The 16,231-nt window shown below is 40.1% G+C and overlaps 1 protein-coding gene across 1 annotated transcript in view; it reads right to left on the bottom strand.

Moving 5' to 3' along the window:
* The window catches only part of znf407 (zinc finger protein 407), a 145,711-nt gene extending 138,633 nt beyond the window's left edge, over nucleotides 1–7,078 (bottom strand). Inside the window, 3 exon segments of the mRNA XM_029452039.1 lie at nucleotides 1,958–4,195; nucleotides 4,508–5,239; nucleotides 6,989–7,078. Coding sequence (XP_029307899.1) covers nucleotides 1,958–4,195; nucleotides 4,508–5,174 — 2,905 coding nt within the window. The 5' untranslated portion in view covers nucleotides 5,175–5,239; nucleotides 6,989–7,078.
* Nucleotides 7,079–16,231: the final 9,153 nt, after the last annotated feature.

The following is a 16,231-nucleotide window of genomic DNA, read 5'->3' as shown; positions in this document are numbered from 1 at the left end:
AATAAGAACAGCATAAATGAAAGTAATCTCATAAACAAGAGCATAACTCAATTATATAAAAAGAGGTAAACCTAAAAAACAAAGTATTCATCATTTGAAGCCTCAGAATTTGCCCTTGACTTGAAGCCATCTGTTGGGACCTCAGTGTCACAGCTTTCATTTTCTTAAGTAACACTAAGTAAGTGACCTCAAAACTCAAGAATTATGACACAAGGTAAAATTATGGATACATATAGACTATTCCTTAATAAGAAGAAAGTGGTGGCTGGACATTAATCATCAGGATTTTAACCTCCAGTCCTTACAGCATTAAGCAATCTGATTTTAGCAGTAAGCAATCTGACTTTGGGCACACAAGGTGACTGGCATACATACTACATGAGAGGACAAAAGATGTTTAAGTTTCCTTAACATGAAATTATTATTTTGCCCCAGATAACACATTGGTTATCCCTCTTATACTACTGAAGCTACAGCATAACATCATATTTTACTGCAGACAACCAGGACTCCCTTGAAGAAGAAATGTATCTCGATGACAGCTTCCTGGCTAAATAAAATAAAATAAAAATGTTTAGCTCATTGCATTTATAATGGAGTGAAATGAGCACACTATTTTAAGTACTTGCTCGGTATTTAACATGGGATTATTATCTCTGGGTTCTCTAACAAAAGCTACAATACCTCCACAAACCGTCCACTGTCACTGAGTCTGAAGGTGGAAACAACGCTATTTTATCTCCTATGCAACAGACACTTCATACATACATACATAAAAGCACATACAATCATGTACTCGCATGGTAAGCACAGAGCATGGACTTCAATTAAAGTCCCATTAAAGTTTGGGCTGAAAGGGGGATGAACCATAGGAGGCAGAGAAGGGCATTTATTGATGGCGCCCTCACATCTCGTTCCTGCATTAAGTTGATTTTAAAAGCAATTAATACACATGGTCAGGGAGAAGTAATGGAGCGCCCTATGTTCTTAACCTGCCAGACATTTCCCAGCCGAAGCCCTGACCAACGCAGACCTGCTTTGCATTATAAATGACAAGATAAATCTTAATGGATTGAGGATAATCAGCTAGCCATGAAGGCTGACATATACACACGTTCACTAGGCATACGCACGCTCACACATATATACACAAACATGGACGTACAGACACAAGGGAAATTAAAGGCTTTGAATACGTCTGCATTGATTATTTTAAATTATTAGCCCACCTCTCTTTGGACCTCCAATGCTTTTAGCCTAAGCTTTAACACATTTACAGAGACTTATTGACTATAATTACAACTGAGTCTTGGTAATGGACACATCAATTATGAGTCGCACATGTCTCTGACCAAGCGTTGCTCAGGGAATCCCAATCTGGGGTCCATTAGCATCTCTCCTGCTGGTCTGAAGCTCAATCAGTCTTTACCTTCACCTCTACTGAAACAGCTATTACCTGGCTGCAGTAGATAGTAGCCTTAACATTAGCTTGAGCTGCCAAAGAACAGGCTGCGTTTCTCCACTCAATACAGTTGTACCTAAAAACAAAGGCCTCGTGGCTGAGCAGCTACACAAAGAGATTATTGTGTTTGGTAAAACTGGATGTGTTCAAGTCTCATAAGGCATTAAAATGCCTCATGTCAGTCACAGGAGGTTCAAAATGAAACATTTGTATTTAAGAAAATTAATTTTTTTAATGTTCTGATCAAAACCCTATTTCTGTTCCATATATGTTTTTTTTTTTTTTATGCTTCACAATGCATTGAAAATATATGATATGGAGTTACTAATTCTGATATTTGCAGGGAGATAAGATAAAAAGCAATTCCCGATAAACACATTCCCCATACTGTGCTGTCATGTAGTGTTTTACCAAACTCGTGCTGGGCACTTCTTCAAATTTCTAAAACCATACATAAAATTAAGAAAGTGTGTGTGATTGAAGCAGGATACATACCAGTATGTGTGCGGATGTGTGCCAGGAAGGCCATGGAGTTGCTGCTCTTGCACACCTTGCCACAATATTTACACACACTGCCCTGGTTCTCCTCGCGCTCACGGTTGATCTGCTCCGTGTCCTCCACCACGTACTTGTTGACCTCCCTCAAAAGCTCCTCGTGCTTCTCCTTAATGTGAACAAACAGCTCCTGTTCCGACTCGAAGCGGTCTGTGCATTTTACGCACTTGAAGCTTGCGCCCCCTTCGGGCAGCTCCTCCACACTGTTCTGTTCATTGCGAAGGTGCGCAGCGCTAGTCAGGTGTTGGTGCAGGTTGCTTTCTGTGTAGAACGACTTGCCGCACACCAAGCAGTGGAAATGCTTCTCCTTGGACGGATGTTTCATTGAGATGTGGACGTTGAGGCCGCTGATGCCATCGGCCATAAAGCCACAGTCGTCGCAACGTATGCGCGAGCTGTTTCCTGTGGCTTCTTTCCTGACCTTCATTTCTTTGCGCGTGAGCTTCTTGACATAGGTAGAATGGGAGGGCAGGAAGCCAGTCACCGGTGATCCCCCAGTCAGACATATCACAGCATTCTCCCCTTCTAGAGCCAGACCTTCCTGCAGCTCCTGCTCAGCAAGGACCTTCATGGATACAATGCAGGCATCAAAGGGGATGGCTTTGGACATTTGTGTATCTGAATGAGAGCTGTCACTTTTTGCATCTAAAATCATCTTGTGCTCTTCATCTGCTTCTTTAGCCACTTCCTTCTGGATCTCTTGTTGTGCAGAGGGATCCTCTTCGGGCTGAAGTTCTGTTGGAGCCTGCTGGGATTCACTCAGCTCTGTAAGTCCCATCGTCTCGTTGGTTGGATCTGGATCACTGGTGCTGGAAGATGTAATAGTCTCTGCTTGCTTCTCATCTGCACTATCAGCCACACTAGCCACAGCATCGACAGGCTCTGTGGTGATGGAGGGTGCAGCTGTATTCTGACTTTCCATAGCTTGGCTGTCATCAGAACAAGAGTCAGACTCTTCAATGGGGCTAACGGATTCACATTCAGAGTTAGAGTTTGCCCCCACAAGCTCAATGATGTCCTTCAGCTTTAAAGGGAGTGCCAAAGCTTTTTGTCCCTCACTCCCTAGTGGCTCCAGGTATTTCTGGCTTTTCTGTTTGTGCTTTTCTGTGCTGGCATGGCGAGACATTTCCCTACTCGTTACAGCATAGTAGCTACATGCTAGACAGACATACTCAAAATCTTTGGTGTGCTTTCTCTTGACGTGAAGATGGAGCGAAGGGACTGATTGAGCAACAAAATCGCAATGGCTGCAAGCATTAACAGAGTCATATTTACTTTTTTTCTGGCTTGTGTCTGACAGAGTTTGCTCTTCTCCACTGTGTTCGTTGGAGGCTGTGTTGTCAGATTCCGGCTCTTTGTCGGGGGTCTGTGAGGCTGCCTCTGGTTCCTGGCTTTGCGTACTTGTGGGTTGCTGCAGTGATGCACTCGTGTGATTGTCAACTCGGTTCTTAATTGAGCACTCTTGTGCACGTCTAACATGTTTCTTTGTGACGCAGTGACGATCCATGTCTCCTTTAGTGACACAGCTGTAGTTGCACAGAGTGCAGCTGTAGCCGTACTCCTTGCTGTGTTTGCGGCGGACATGGACACTGAGGTTAGTAGCGTTGGACACTACTAGGCCACAGTATCCACAAGTGGTCGTGGACCCTTGCTTTGGTCTTCCTCTTTTCCTTTTGGGAGATTCAAGCTCTAAATCTTCCTCCTCAACCAACTCAGCTTTGGCAGCCTCCACTGCCTCTTCAGTTTCCTGATCTCCTTCTGTCAAAGTAGCAACCCCTTCTGCACCAGTCACCTGAGCCATATCATCTATAATAGCATCATCTCCAGCACTGTCTCTGCTTACATTCTCAACGTAGACTTCAAATGAGGAAGATTCTGTGCTTTCCTCCCCTTTCTGCTGCTGCATGTGACTATCGGAGGACAGGTGAGCGTCCATCCACTCAGATGTGGCCGAAAAGAAGTTACACAATTTGCAGCGGTACCACTCCTGGTTCTGGTGTTTGATCCGAGTATGGCTCTCCAGCAATGTAGGGGTGCTAACCCTAAAATCACAGTTTGTACACTTAAGCTGGAACCTGCTTAGTGCACGTTTAGCTGCCACTCTAGTGGGAGTAGCCTTCGGAGTGCTGCCAGGATCCTCAGCTTCCTTTTCTTCTTCTATGTTCTCACCAGCGTCAACTGGAAGACATTTCAAAGATTCACGTTGAGTCTCTTTTTAAACATCAATTTAAACAATTCAGTTAAAAAAATGTGTGCAATTCTTACTTTGAACAAGAAATGCAGAAATAGTGAAAATAAAAAACTTTTTATTGCATGTTTCTACTTTTAACTCAAATCCCAATATTATATAAAGTACAATTTCCCCCAAAAGCTTTTCTCTCATTATTATTAACACGTAATAAGTCTATCAATATTTTGATGGAAAACTTCTTCAAATATACAACATCTTTAGAATAACGTGTACTGAACTGGAGAATAGCGTATACTCACATGTGTATGGTGTGTCTTTGGTGTGGTAACTCTGGATATGCACATCTAGAGGGGACTTGTCTCTAAACTCTTGCCCACAGTAGTTGCAGGAATATATCATCTTAGGTTTTGGGGTTCGCTTGCTTACTCTTCTCTCTTGGGTAGGGATCGCATCATCTTGATCTACCTGCTGTTTGTCTAATACAGTTTCCTTTTTAGTTAAACTATTTGTGTTCATCTCATTGGCTGCTGATCTCAGCACATCAAGATCGGACTTCGGGTGTTGTTTTACTTCAGCAGCACTTTCGGTCTCCATGTCTACTTCCTGTTGGATTTCAGCTGGACTCATGTTAGAGATATTTTCACTTTTTTCAGCTGGCTTTCCAGTTCTATTCGTATTCTTTGAGTTCTTTCCATGCTTTCTTGCAAAGTGAATCTTCAGTGATCTTGGACATTTGGCTGAGAAGCCACAGTTTGTGCAGAGGTTATCCCCATCTTCAGGTACGGAGTCCGGCCGAAGTCTCGTAGCGAGTTCTTCATCTGCTTTATCCGGCTTGGCAGTCCTACTGGGGGAGTCTCTTTTAGTTTCTCCCATGTCCACATCATCTTGCTGCAACGTCCCACTGGTTTCATTGTCAGGCACATTGTCCTCAACAGCCTCCTTTTCTGATATCAAGGTTATATCCATATCATACCCTGCTATAATTATATAACAGAGGTGTTGATCGCTATCACCAAAATTGGATCAACCTCCTGGAAAGAAAAAACACAACTTAAGTCTGGTATCTTTAAACATTCTGGAAACAAGTAAAGTGCATTTGCCACATAATTTATAATTAAACACAAGCTTCTGAAAAGTGATCAATCCTTCAACGACACTTTCTGCCTTAACACAAGTAAATGTCGCCATCTAGTGCTTCCAAGCACAAATTGTTTGTTAAAAACATGCCAGCATGAGAGTGGTTTAAGAATCATTAATAAACGCTTGTAGACATGTTTCAATAGCGCTACAGTCATTGCCACAATTACACCAGTATAAGTATAGCTTAATTATGAATAATCATATTACTAGTGCTTTACACAGTGTTAATAATCTCAAAATGTATTTGTTTCACCATTTCTACAGTGGCCAAAAAAAAAGCTCAATGCACTGCAACTTAAGAAATGTTTTTCTATTTTCTTGTATTTTCTGAATATGCAGCATGTTTCTTTTTGCCACATATGTGTACTCAAATTGTTTTGTAATTTGCTTTGCACATTTGTAGCTTTCTAAACCACTATAATACATTGTTTGTATAAAATATACTGGACATCTTGAACAACAAATATTATGTTTCAGTGCATTTTCTACAGTTCATGTGTATATTGCCACTAAAGGTTTATGTAAGGTTTGATGTAATAGGTACATTTGATACAGGCAATGAATGGATACTGTCCTTTACCTAGATTTACATTTAGTGGGTACTGCCTCGTGTCTGCTAACAAGCCTCAGTCTATACTAGGATCAATACAATTACAATTAAAATAATAATAAAAGTTTTGTGAAGGTCAGTCAATGAGCTTTTTATTTCAATAAACGTTAAGTCCAATGTTGAGAACGGGCTTAACAGCTGTGTAACAACCTGTGAGTATGTGGGTAGAATATGACTACAGGACTGACAAGAGGAACCCCACATGAAGTTGGAGTGTGTGTATTAGGTGGCTCAGTAGCCTCGATTGAACCCTGAAATGAAGAATGCCTAAAAAAGGTAATTAATCACGAGTCTCACTTTGTGTTGAACTTATGTTTACAAGTGTTTTATTGTGAATTCGGTATCGTGTTCTCTTTCCAGAGCGGAGAACTGATAGTATCTTGGCATAATGGTGTCGATTAGAACCGCATTCATGTGTCTGTCTCTACTACAACTCCGTCGTCATTCAAATGCAAAACATAACTTAACCACATTGTCGGTTTGATGAACTCCACCTAGAGTAACTAGCGTTACCAAAGGTTTCACTATCAAACATGATGCTAGCTTAAAAGTAATATTAAGTTAGCCGAACATGTTTTAGACTACATGTTGGCAACTGCAAAGACAACGCCCAGAATTGCAGTGTAAAACACTGCGTGTACACTCTTTTCATGGCGTAAAAGGCTCTCGCACCTGCATACAAATCAGGTGAAGTTGTTGTGGATACTGCTGATGGCTACCCGCGGCTAACCTGCTAACTAGCGACATGTTTCTCAACAGTATTTTGAGACGCGCACAGCACGTCCAATTAAATTGCTACTACAGCTGTGTAGTCCAATCACAGCGTGACAGAGGCGGGTCTAGATCGCTCCATAGCTTGGAAAACGACGGCAGCACAGAGGCCCAAAAAGGAGGCTAACATCGACCTCTGTATCAGTCCTCTATTTTGCCGAAACAGTGCTTGAAAACACCCCAGATAGTCGTCTATCGTTTCAGTAAAAAACACTCAAGTAATAATGATATAATACAGTCAAACCTCAATTGAACTTACCTCTTGTTATACGACTATTTCCACTGTCCGCGCTTTTTGCTGCTCGACACAAATGGCGTACCGTAGCGTGAACCATGCGTCACACGAGAAGGCGGCCCGCGACTTCTCTTTTTTTCCTCCATCAGCTGATTTGGTCACATGACGCATTCCCGTTCTGTGGGAAAATCGAAATAACCACACATAAAAACAACACAATCTATTGGTGACAATTCAAGACTCGTTGGAGAATACCAAGATGCCATTGGGAGAAACTTGAACGCTTTCATTGCTGCTGCAGTATTGTAACTCCTACAATACACCCAGGAAGTGATGCATTGCAGGTCATGTTTTACAGCAAGGTACACAACGAGCCAGCCAGAGCATCATGAATAGAAATGAAAGTAATTTTGTACGTTTTAGTTTGAAACACAATGTAGCCAATTTTTTTTTTTTGTATATGTTCTATAAAAATTGCTTTTGGTAATTAAGGATGGCTATTTACCTAAGAATGACTGACATCACGATTCATCAGTGCCTAATTTTAAATTGAGGAGAAGCTTTATTGTGGGGATTAACATCTACACACTGAGGACTATAGCATTTCCACATAAGAACATCTTAATGTGAACACAAGCAATACCAACTGTTGAAGTGAGTTTTCTTGCACCTCAGCTTTAAAAATAGTGGTATATTGTGAAGAAAATATAAATGTTAGTCTATTGTTGGAGACTAAAGAAAGTAAATTCAAACAATTTAATACGATGCTATAATTTTTAATAATGTAATTGTTCATTTTGCCTTCAGAACCATTTATTCTTCCTGAACTGTCATTAAAATGTTATGGTAATAAGACATTTTTTTAAATTATTGTATTTGTATAAAGTAGGTTCAGAATATGCCTATGCAGAGACAGTGTATATTTTTTTCCTGAAATGGTCAGCCTGTGATGAATCACCACTTCCATTTGACATCCAGTGTTAGCTTTATGGAAAGACTGAAGATGGATTAATGCACGTGCATTAATTGATTAAGTAGTCTGACAGGTCAGGAGGTGATAAATGATACCTCCTGCAATGAATACACAGTTTACTTTGCAATAATATTCTTTAATTCATCACAGTCAAAATTATATGACATGGATGGTTGGGAACACATACCCCCTCCTCCTCCGTCCCCCATTTTTCATTAGGATTCATCACTCATTTTTCTCCATTAGTTGTCTATTATAAGAGAGGAGGTTGGCTTTGGTGGACACTGCCTCAGTCTCCTCTTTTTGTAGCCGTTGTGCTTCTTGTAAAGTTTTGCCATTAAACCAACAGAATTACTACATTTCCAGATCCATGGAGGAAAAAAGTATATGACATAGATATTTAGAAACATTACTAGTTCCAAATATATATTCCTGTCATATTTTCCTTACAGCCTTCATATTTTTCATTGTTTTCTCTGAAGCAGAATGCATATTGAAATAGCATGTTTCATTGAGCTCAAATGAGACTGTATACTTAGCGTCCCAACATCAATCCAAAAATATAAAGCCTGTCTTGCAGCTCAGCCACATGTTTATTACAGCCAGATTACACATTGTTTTACATTAATTAAATGGCTCATTTTCTCCATTGAAATGACAAAATGTTGTAATAGACTACGCAGAGTCCCCTAATATGTCACATTTTCACATTTTACGTACATAAGGAACTTCTATGCTCTTGTAAAAGGAAGCTAGTAAGCCCAGACCCGTTAAGCCTGCCACTTTATTTTAAGTAAATAATGAAGTCTAAATATCCACAGTCATAGCAGCAGTTCAAAATATACTTAAAGTGCAAAAAAATAAACATTCATTATGCAGAATGGCCCATTTCAGAATAATGTATATGATATAACTGGATTATAATTATTGATTATTATTGTCTTCAACACTGTAATGTTGCAGCTGGTAAAGGTTATATACTGCTGGGTAGATTAACCTATAATAGTTTAAGATAATAATCGATTTTTTTATTTTGTATTAATAATATAAATCTTCAAAATACATACTAACTAAAGCTTTAAAATAATTGTAGGGAAGTAAAATCTACAATATTTGCACCCAAAATTAGGTGAAGTAGAAGAATAAAGCACCATGAAATTGTTATACTTAAGTGAAGCACAAGTACCTTAAATTGTATTTAAGTACAGTACTTGAGTGAATGTACTTAGTTACTTTCCACCACTGAAGAGATGTCTGTGTTAACCCAGGTTTGCACATTATACGTACAGATACTGTGACCAGGCTGTGAAACTCTCTCAAAAGCATTGCAATGTAAATTATTTAACAGGCAAAAACATTTAACTTTACATTTACTGTTACAAAACAGTCTATACATAAACATGAGTTTTACTGTACCTATAAACATATACACTTACCTCACGTCCGTGTGACTATTTCCACCGGATGCTCTATAATGTAAATAAATAAATAGGAAAAAACAAACAAAACGTTACACAACTAAAGTCAACATCCCAAACTATTTGACATTTGATATTTTTAAAGACCCTACATGGTCCACCCACACAGAGGTTTCAATTTGTTGCCTAATTAGTGTTCTTCTCAGGACTGGGGGCCTGTGCAGGCTGTGTTTGATAGGCCTTCTTTGTAATAGCACAGGTGTTACTAATAACATGAACGATGTCTCCATTGTGTTCACGTGTAAGCTGTGACATTGAGCACGATACCAGGACCCTGCAACATTAGCATTCAGCCGTCATTAATTGTATTATTTTTTTATTGTGCGCCTTAGGCTAGGATAAAATGACATCATTCGTATTAAGGAGTTTGGTTACCTCAAGTAAAAGTTTCAAATGAGCAGTTCCACTATAACCTAAAACAACTGTGTGCCCACTGGGACTTCAATTAACTAAACCCTGATGTATGGCAAAGACCTAGCATATGATATTCATTTGCAATCACACGTTGAAACAAGTGTAGGCTATATGCAGCAAACATAACCACAGTTGCAGATTCGTCCTTCCAAAAAGCACATCAACTATCCGGGAGATTTAGTTGTTGGCTTCACTCCCACAGATGATTCCTCCAACCGGCTCCCACAGTCACTTCAAAGATAAAAAGCTAAAAGAGTTATTCAGCTGGAAGGAGCTTCTAGGCAACATTATTACACAGACTGACCTTGGTGTCTCTCTCAACAGAAATTATGTTTTATAGCTTCAAATGTCTCCCAAATTTCCACAATGTACTCCAGACATTTGCATGTGTATGTTTTAGTCTGCTGAGCCCCCATTGTATCAGTGTGTTCCTGCCAGAAGTCATTGTTTTGCAAGTCCCAAGTCAAGACAGGCACGTCCCGAGTCAAATCCCAAGTCCTAAACTTTGAGTTTTGAGTCTTAAACAAGTCATAATGCGCTCTTCTTATTTTCAAGTGGAGCTCAGTAACGTAACAATAGTTCTTCATGGTTCTCTGCTGCAAGTTGATAGGAGGCTCTCTGATTGGTTAAAACTAAGTGGATCTGGGGAATTAAGTGTCGAGTTGCTGAGAATGAATAGCGTTAACGTGAGTTGATTCAAGTCATTAGTGTAAACGTCCATGTCGAGTTGTCATGTCGTAAGACTTTTTTGATTTTGTGAAGTCGAGTCTAAAGTAGTCAAATGTGTGACTCGAGTCTACACCACTGGTTTGCACTACTTGATACTCTGTATTGAAGGTAGATGGGATACATTGTAATGAGATAAATATTATGTAACACTGAGGGCCAGATTAAGAAGAAAATGGTTGCGCACATGTGCTCTGCGTGAGCACACTGTTTCTTTAGCGTCTGATTTACTGAGGTAGCTGCTCATGACGCTGTCAGCTCCTGGACTGATCCTGGTTGTGACCTCCAGACGCACTCTGTGTGAAGAAGAGTTTACAGGCAAGTCAGAGGTGCAATTAAGAGAGCACTAAGCCCAGATAAGAAAAATACAAATTTGGGCAAACCCCACTGGAGAAAAACATATTATTACTCAAAATATTATCGATAAGATTTTATAATCTTTGGAATACATCTGATAAACACAACCCATGTTTAAATCTTGAAATCTCACTATAACAGAGACTAATTTCAACCCACCAGAGGGAGCAATCAGCACATTTATCACATGTCGGCATCTTCAGCCACAGCTGCACAGTGTGTGTGTATGCGGTGCCATGGCAACCGCCCCGAGACACATCTCATAAAAAACAAAAGAACCTGTTTGCTGAAAGACAAGACTTTTACCAGAAAGTGATAATACTGTAATAGTGTTTCAGGGAATAGTAAAGGAAGAAAGAGAAAGCTCATACAAACACAATGAGAGCTCAGTGATACCAAGTAAAGACCTTTTTGACTGAATTTACATTAAATAGATTTATGTTTACAGGAACAGTCTTCTTATAGTTTTCCTAAAAAATAAATACCTGGTCTTTGTCATTTAGAGCCACAAATATTTGTAATATTTACAATAAATTATGTTTGGAAAATACAGAACAATCTGCTGCTCATGGTTAAAGTTTGGATTTGTGCAGTTCTAAAAGGTAAATTAAATTGTGGCATTTGCTAACACCAAATGCACTTTCCCCCGTACAGCAGCATTAAAGAAAACAAAAGGGTGGTAACCATGACAACTGAATCACAACTATGAAACTGGGTCTCTGCAGTGGTGGTCAAGTGTTTCTATAAATACCCTACCTTAAGATCTTTAAAGTGACGGTCGTAGGTTTAAAGAAATACGATGCCCAGCCAAAGCAGGCTTACCAGACGCCAGTATTTACAGAGAGAACAGAATCCAGAGTAGCAACATCAATTAGGTAATAATGCTAAACAAAGTTTCCAAGCTTTAGAAACAAAGGTAGCCAACTTATAAGCATTAAAATTAAATTGTATTTTGTCATGTGAGTATTTCTGGATTTTAAACAGACATTCGATTAAATATAGATATTCTTAGCTCATCATGAGAATGTTTTTAAATCTGCCAACTTCAAGGACCAGAAGATGGATTCCCGCTCTCAACTGTGCAATCAAAGACCTTTGACTCTATAAGTTTACTATGAGATAAGAATCAGTGCTAAAATTGTGCTTAAATTGAATACATGTTCGTAACTTGGTTTTAACAAGATATCTTTTAACCATTTTTCTTCAAATCTGGCAAGTACCTTTCTTCTAATTGTGTTCATGCTGCATGATACATTATTACTATACATATATTGCAATTCTGCTTTCTTAAAAACAGCATGAAGCTCTGTAGCCCATGGAGAAATATGTGATTAACTCCGAAGACAAATCTTCTTATTGACTGTGTTCTGAAATATTAAGCAAACGATTCCACGTAGGAGTCCATAGGAATTGGTGGCAGGGGAAATCCAACTATTGCATGCTCACTGCAGCTTGAAGCCTTATGAGTGTGTGTGTGTGTGTGTGTGTGTGTGTGTGTGTGTGTGTGTGTGTGTGTGTGTGTGTGTGTGTGTGTGTGTGTGTGTGTGTTTTCCTTCATTATAATACCAGCAGCTGTTTTAAGATCATGAGGTCACAGCCGCCTCAAACTGCACCACCTCATTGTGTAAACACACAGTGATGTTTAAAAGGTGACTCTCAGAATGGGGTGCAGTGAAGTTTGGGTTTGAGGGTTTCAAGGATACACACTGTTGAATGTTTTAGCTTTGATTTAGGCCAAAAGGGAATGTTTAAAAATATATCAGTGACCTACAACCCCATATGTAGGTATTTTAAAGACTTTTGGGGGGGACACAGATGATGCTTTCCCTAGTGGTGAACTAATTATTACAACTATAGCCTGTGTGTTTTCTTTGCTAGCTTGTGTTCTTATTAAAGGAGACATATTATGCAAAGTTCATACTTGTATTTTGGGCTTATATTAGAATATAGTTACATGCCTCTAATGTTAAAAAAGTACATCATTTTTCTCATGCTGTCTGTCTGAATATACCTGTATTAGCTCTGTCTGAGACGCTTTTTTTAACGCCTGTCTCTTTAAGGCCTCCTCTCCAAAAAGCCCAGTCTGCTCTGATCGGTTGATTTTGATCTGATGGCTGAACCTGCGGTGCTCTGCATCCGCACTGGAGACTGAATTACCAGTGTCACTTCAGCCAAAGTTTTGAAGTTGGAAAACATCCCAGGGAAGTGATCAGAAGTCGGCAAGACTCTCTGAACATGGGATTTAATTTCCTGTTCCCGGAAAAACTCTTCACCGGGAGGAGTGGTGCCGACCATAACCAGGCATACGTGTGACATATTATTTGTTATTCACCATACTGTAAATGAGTACCTGTTGCTATCATTGTGGCATTAGCTGATTTGAACACTGGCATATCACTCTGATCCAGAGGCATAAGTATAAAGGCCTACACACGTTGTCATATCAGATATACCCAGTCTAAACGGCTCATGCCTCAATGATAGCAACAAGTACTCATTCAAAGTATTTATGGTGAATAATTCATATGTCATATGTTTGCCTGGTTAATGTTCTGCGATGTGGAGTTGTATATAATGTGTGATCGTATTCTACTACTAAACATGCCAAACAGTAGCCTATTATTTAGTTAGTTGGCTCTTCATTTCTGTTATTGATTAGTCCGACTGGCCATGGTAGGCTAACAACATCCGTGTTGGATGAGAGAAACATAACGTTACACAATCCTTTATTTACAGCACTATGTTGCGGAACTTTGTCAATTAAACAAAATAAATTGGGAAATATGCATTAGGGGACGTTACCGGCGTGACAGTCTGACAGAGGCCTACCGTTTTCAAGCGGCACCTGCCGTTAGGAAACAATATATGCCGGTGAAACACCATAGTGGCATACCATCAGCCACTTTCCGCTCTTGGCGCTCCTAAGCATGAGCTTCTCCTGCACCAGAAGCCCTACTGCTCCTCACAGAGAAGAGAGGAGACGCACTGTAAATGACTTAAAGTTAAAGCCCTCAGTCACTGCTCTAATCTGTCAGAATGATGGACGACTTTACGATTTTTCGGTTATCATTAAAAATCGGTCAATGACAGAAAATATTCAGTTAGCGTGACCTCTGCAAGGGAGTCCTGACAGCTTGTTTAAAGGCATAGTTATCTCAGTTATGGCTAATGTACAACCTGCATCCCAAATGGATGACATGCGCAGTAGCATTCTGTCAGACTAGCTTCACTAATCCCCATCACTCAAGTTCTGACATTTCCCTCCACAAATCTGAGCCAGACCAGGGCTGATACACAGATCAGGGTTCTGGAGGATCTAAATGAAGCTGCCCTCCCTTCGGTTTAAGAAGTGTCTGGGATTAGAGTCAAATTAGGACTGAAGTGAAGGGAGGACCACTACCCCTGCCACTGCAGTGGCTCACATTTAGCATCTTTCCGAGCATAAATATGTAAGAAATGACATTTGAAGGTTTAAGAAGAGTGATCAAGTATCAAGGTCTTGTTCTGTGTTCACTGGAAGTGTCTGAGTTGAAACAGTCTGATGATGAATTCAAGGAGGAGCTCCTTGGTTATCTGGCACCAAACACAAGCCACACAGCTGCAGGACACTTTTTCTCTGTCTCTCTCTCTCTCGCTCTCTTACACCCCAGACACATACATCACTCCCTTTCCAAACTCTCCATCCTTTTCTAGAAGCATTTCCTCACCACACATTAGGCAGTGTCGGAGGTATCACCTGGGGAGTGCATGTATATGTGGGTTTGAACTCTGTGTTCGCGTGGGAATGAAAGCTAGACGGAGAGAGACGCTTCTGAGACATTGTTTGTTTAAATGTGCCATTTAAACAAGTTTGGGTGGAGCACAGTAAACGTAATACTTATTTCTCTCTGAATTCAGCTCACACTCTCTTACAACTACTACTAGTCATACTCGCAAAGCCACAACAACATGTGCAGGGATCAATCACTCACAGGATAAAATATTTTTATTTGGTATTTCAGTATGCATGTATACTGCAACGGTTTTGCCCTTTTTCTGTTGTGTAAATGTTTGGTTTAGTTCTTGAGTGTATTTGTGCATGTAATAAAATAAAACTAAAGAGAAGAAAGGTACAATAATATAGGAAAATGCATAGCTGGGATGACAAAAGCACAAGACACAGGACAAAACAACAACAAAGAAAAGCCGTTATAAGAGGCTTTAACCATCTTGTAAGTAATGCTTGTTTACTGGTCATCAGAGCGTAGCAATTCTCACAGCATTAAACAGCAAGGCAACCACTCAGCATCCGCAGAATTATTACTATGACCTACAACCAAGAGGTGTTTCATTTTACTCCCACACTCATATAATATGGTGTCCTTTAGTGAATATTATGTAGTGTATAAACGCTATTACAGCAGAGGAAAAAGTGGAGGGCTAACTAAATTATTATGATTTTGCTGATAGTAACCTAAATGAAGTGGAGTTAATTGTTCTTACAGAAGATGTTGCTGTTAAGAAAACCATAAAATACAGAGAGCATAACTCAGCACGCTATGACTGCCGCCGGACATCTAAACATCCTCGAGGCTTATGAGAATGGTTGTGTATAACATCAGTCAAACAGCCGTGATTTAAATCTCAGTGCCTCTCCAGGCCCACCCAAAGAGACAGGAGAAATTAGACCGAGAGGCGTTTCTCTTAACATCTCTCATTGTGGGATTATTATAATCTCCTCCTCACTGCTTTGCCCTAAATCTTATTGTCTTTATCTTGGTCTCTCTTTTAGCTTTGTTTTACCGGATATCCCGGCATTTTTCAGTGTGTGCCTTCTGCCTCAGTAACCCCACTGTGCCAAGGCAGTTGTTTCATTTAAATAAATAAGGGGGCAGTGTATTTTCACAAACTGCTAGGTCAGTCTGAACATAGTCTTGTTAATGTTTAAGTGCAGCTGAGGCGGACATGAGTTTGGTCAATATTCCTAACGGTGTGCTGCAGTGGCAGGGCAGGTTGTGTTGCTACCCGAGGCAAACTCTAATTAGGACCCCCCACTAGGTTTCCTACCATTTGTTGGGTGTAAAAAGTTAGTTAGCTGTTGCCTCTTTTTTTCTTTTCTTTTTTAGCAATTCAGCAGTTCCTGTTTGCAAACAGCTATTATTGGATCACCCCCAGGCCACCAGGATACCTAAGAGCGCTCGATGTCTAAGCAGATTCATGGACGTTAATACACGATTCACATCGAAGATATTGCCATATCTGAAAAGAGTTGCTGGGTAGGCGCGTCCGTTTAGTCTTTCCCCGCCATCATCGCCACCTGCTGGTGTAGCTAGTGTCTGC

Source organism: Cottoperca gobio, chromosome 16 (assembly GCF_900634415.1).
Source record: "Cottoperca gobio chromosome 16, fCotGob3.1, whole genome shotgun sequence".
In the NCBI taxonomy this organism is placed as follows: Eukaryota; Metazoa; Chordata; class Actinopteri; order Perciformes; family Bovichtidae; genus Cottoperca; species Cottoperca gobio.
Note: the sequence above shows the minus strand (reverse complement) of the source record. Positions and strands in the feature narration are given on the sequence as shown.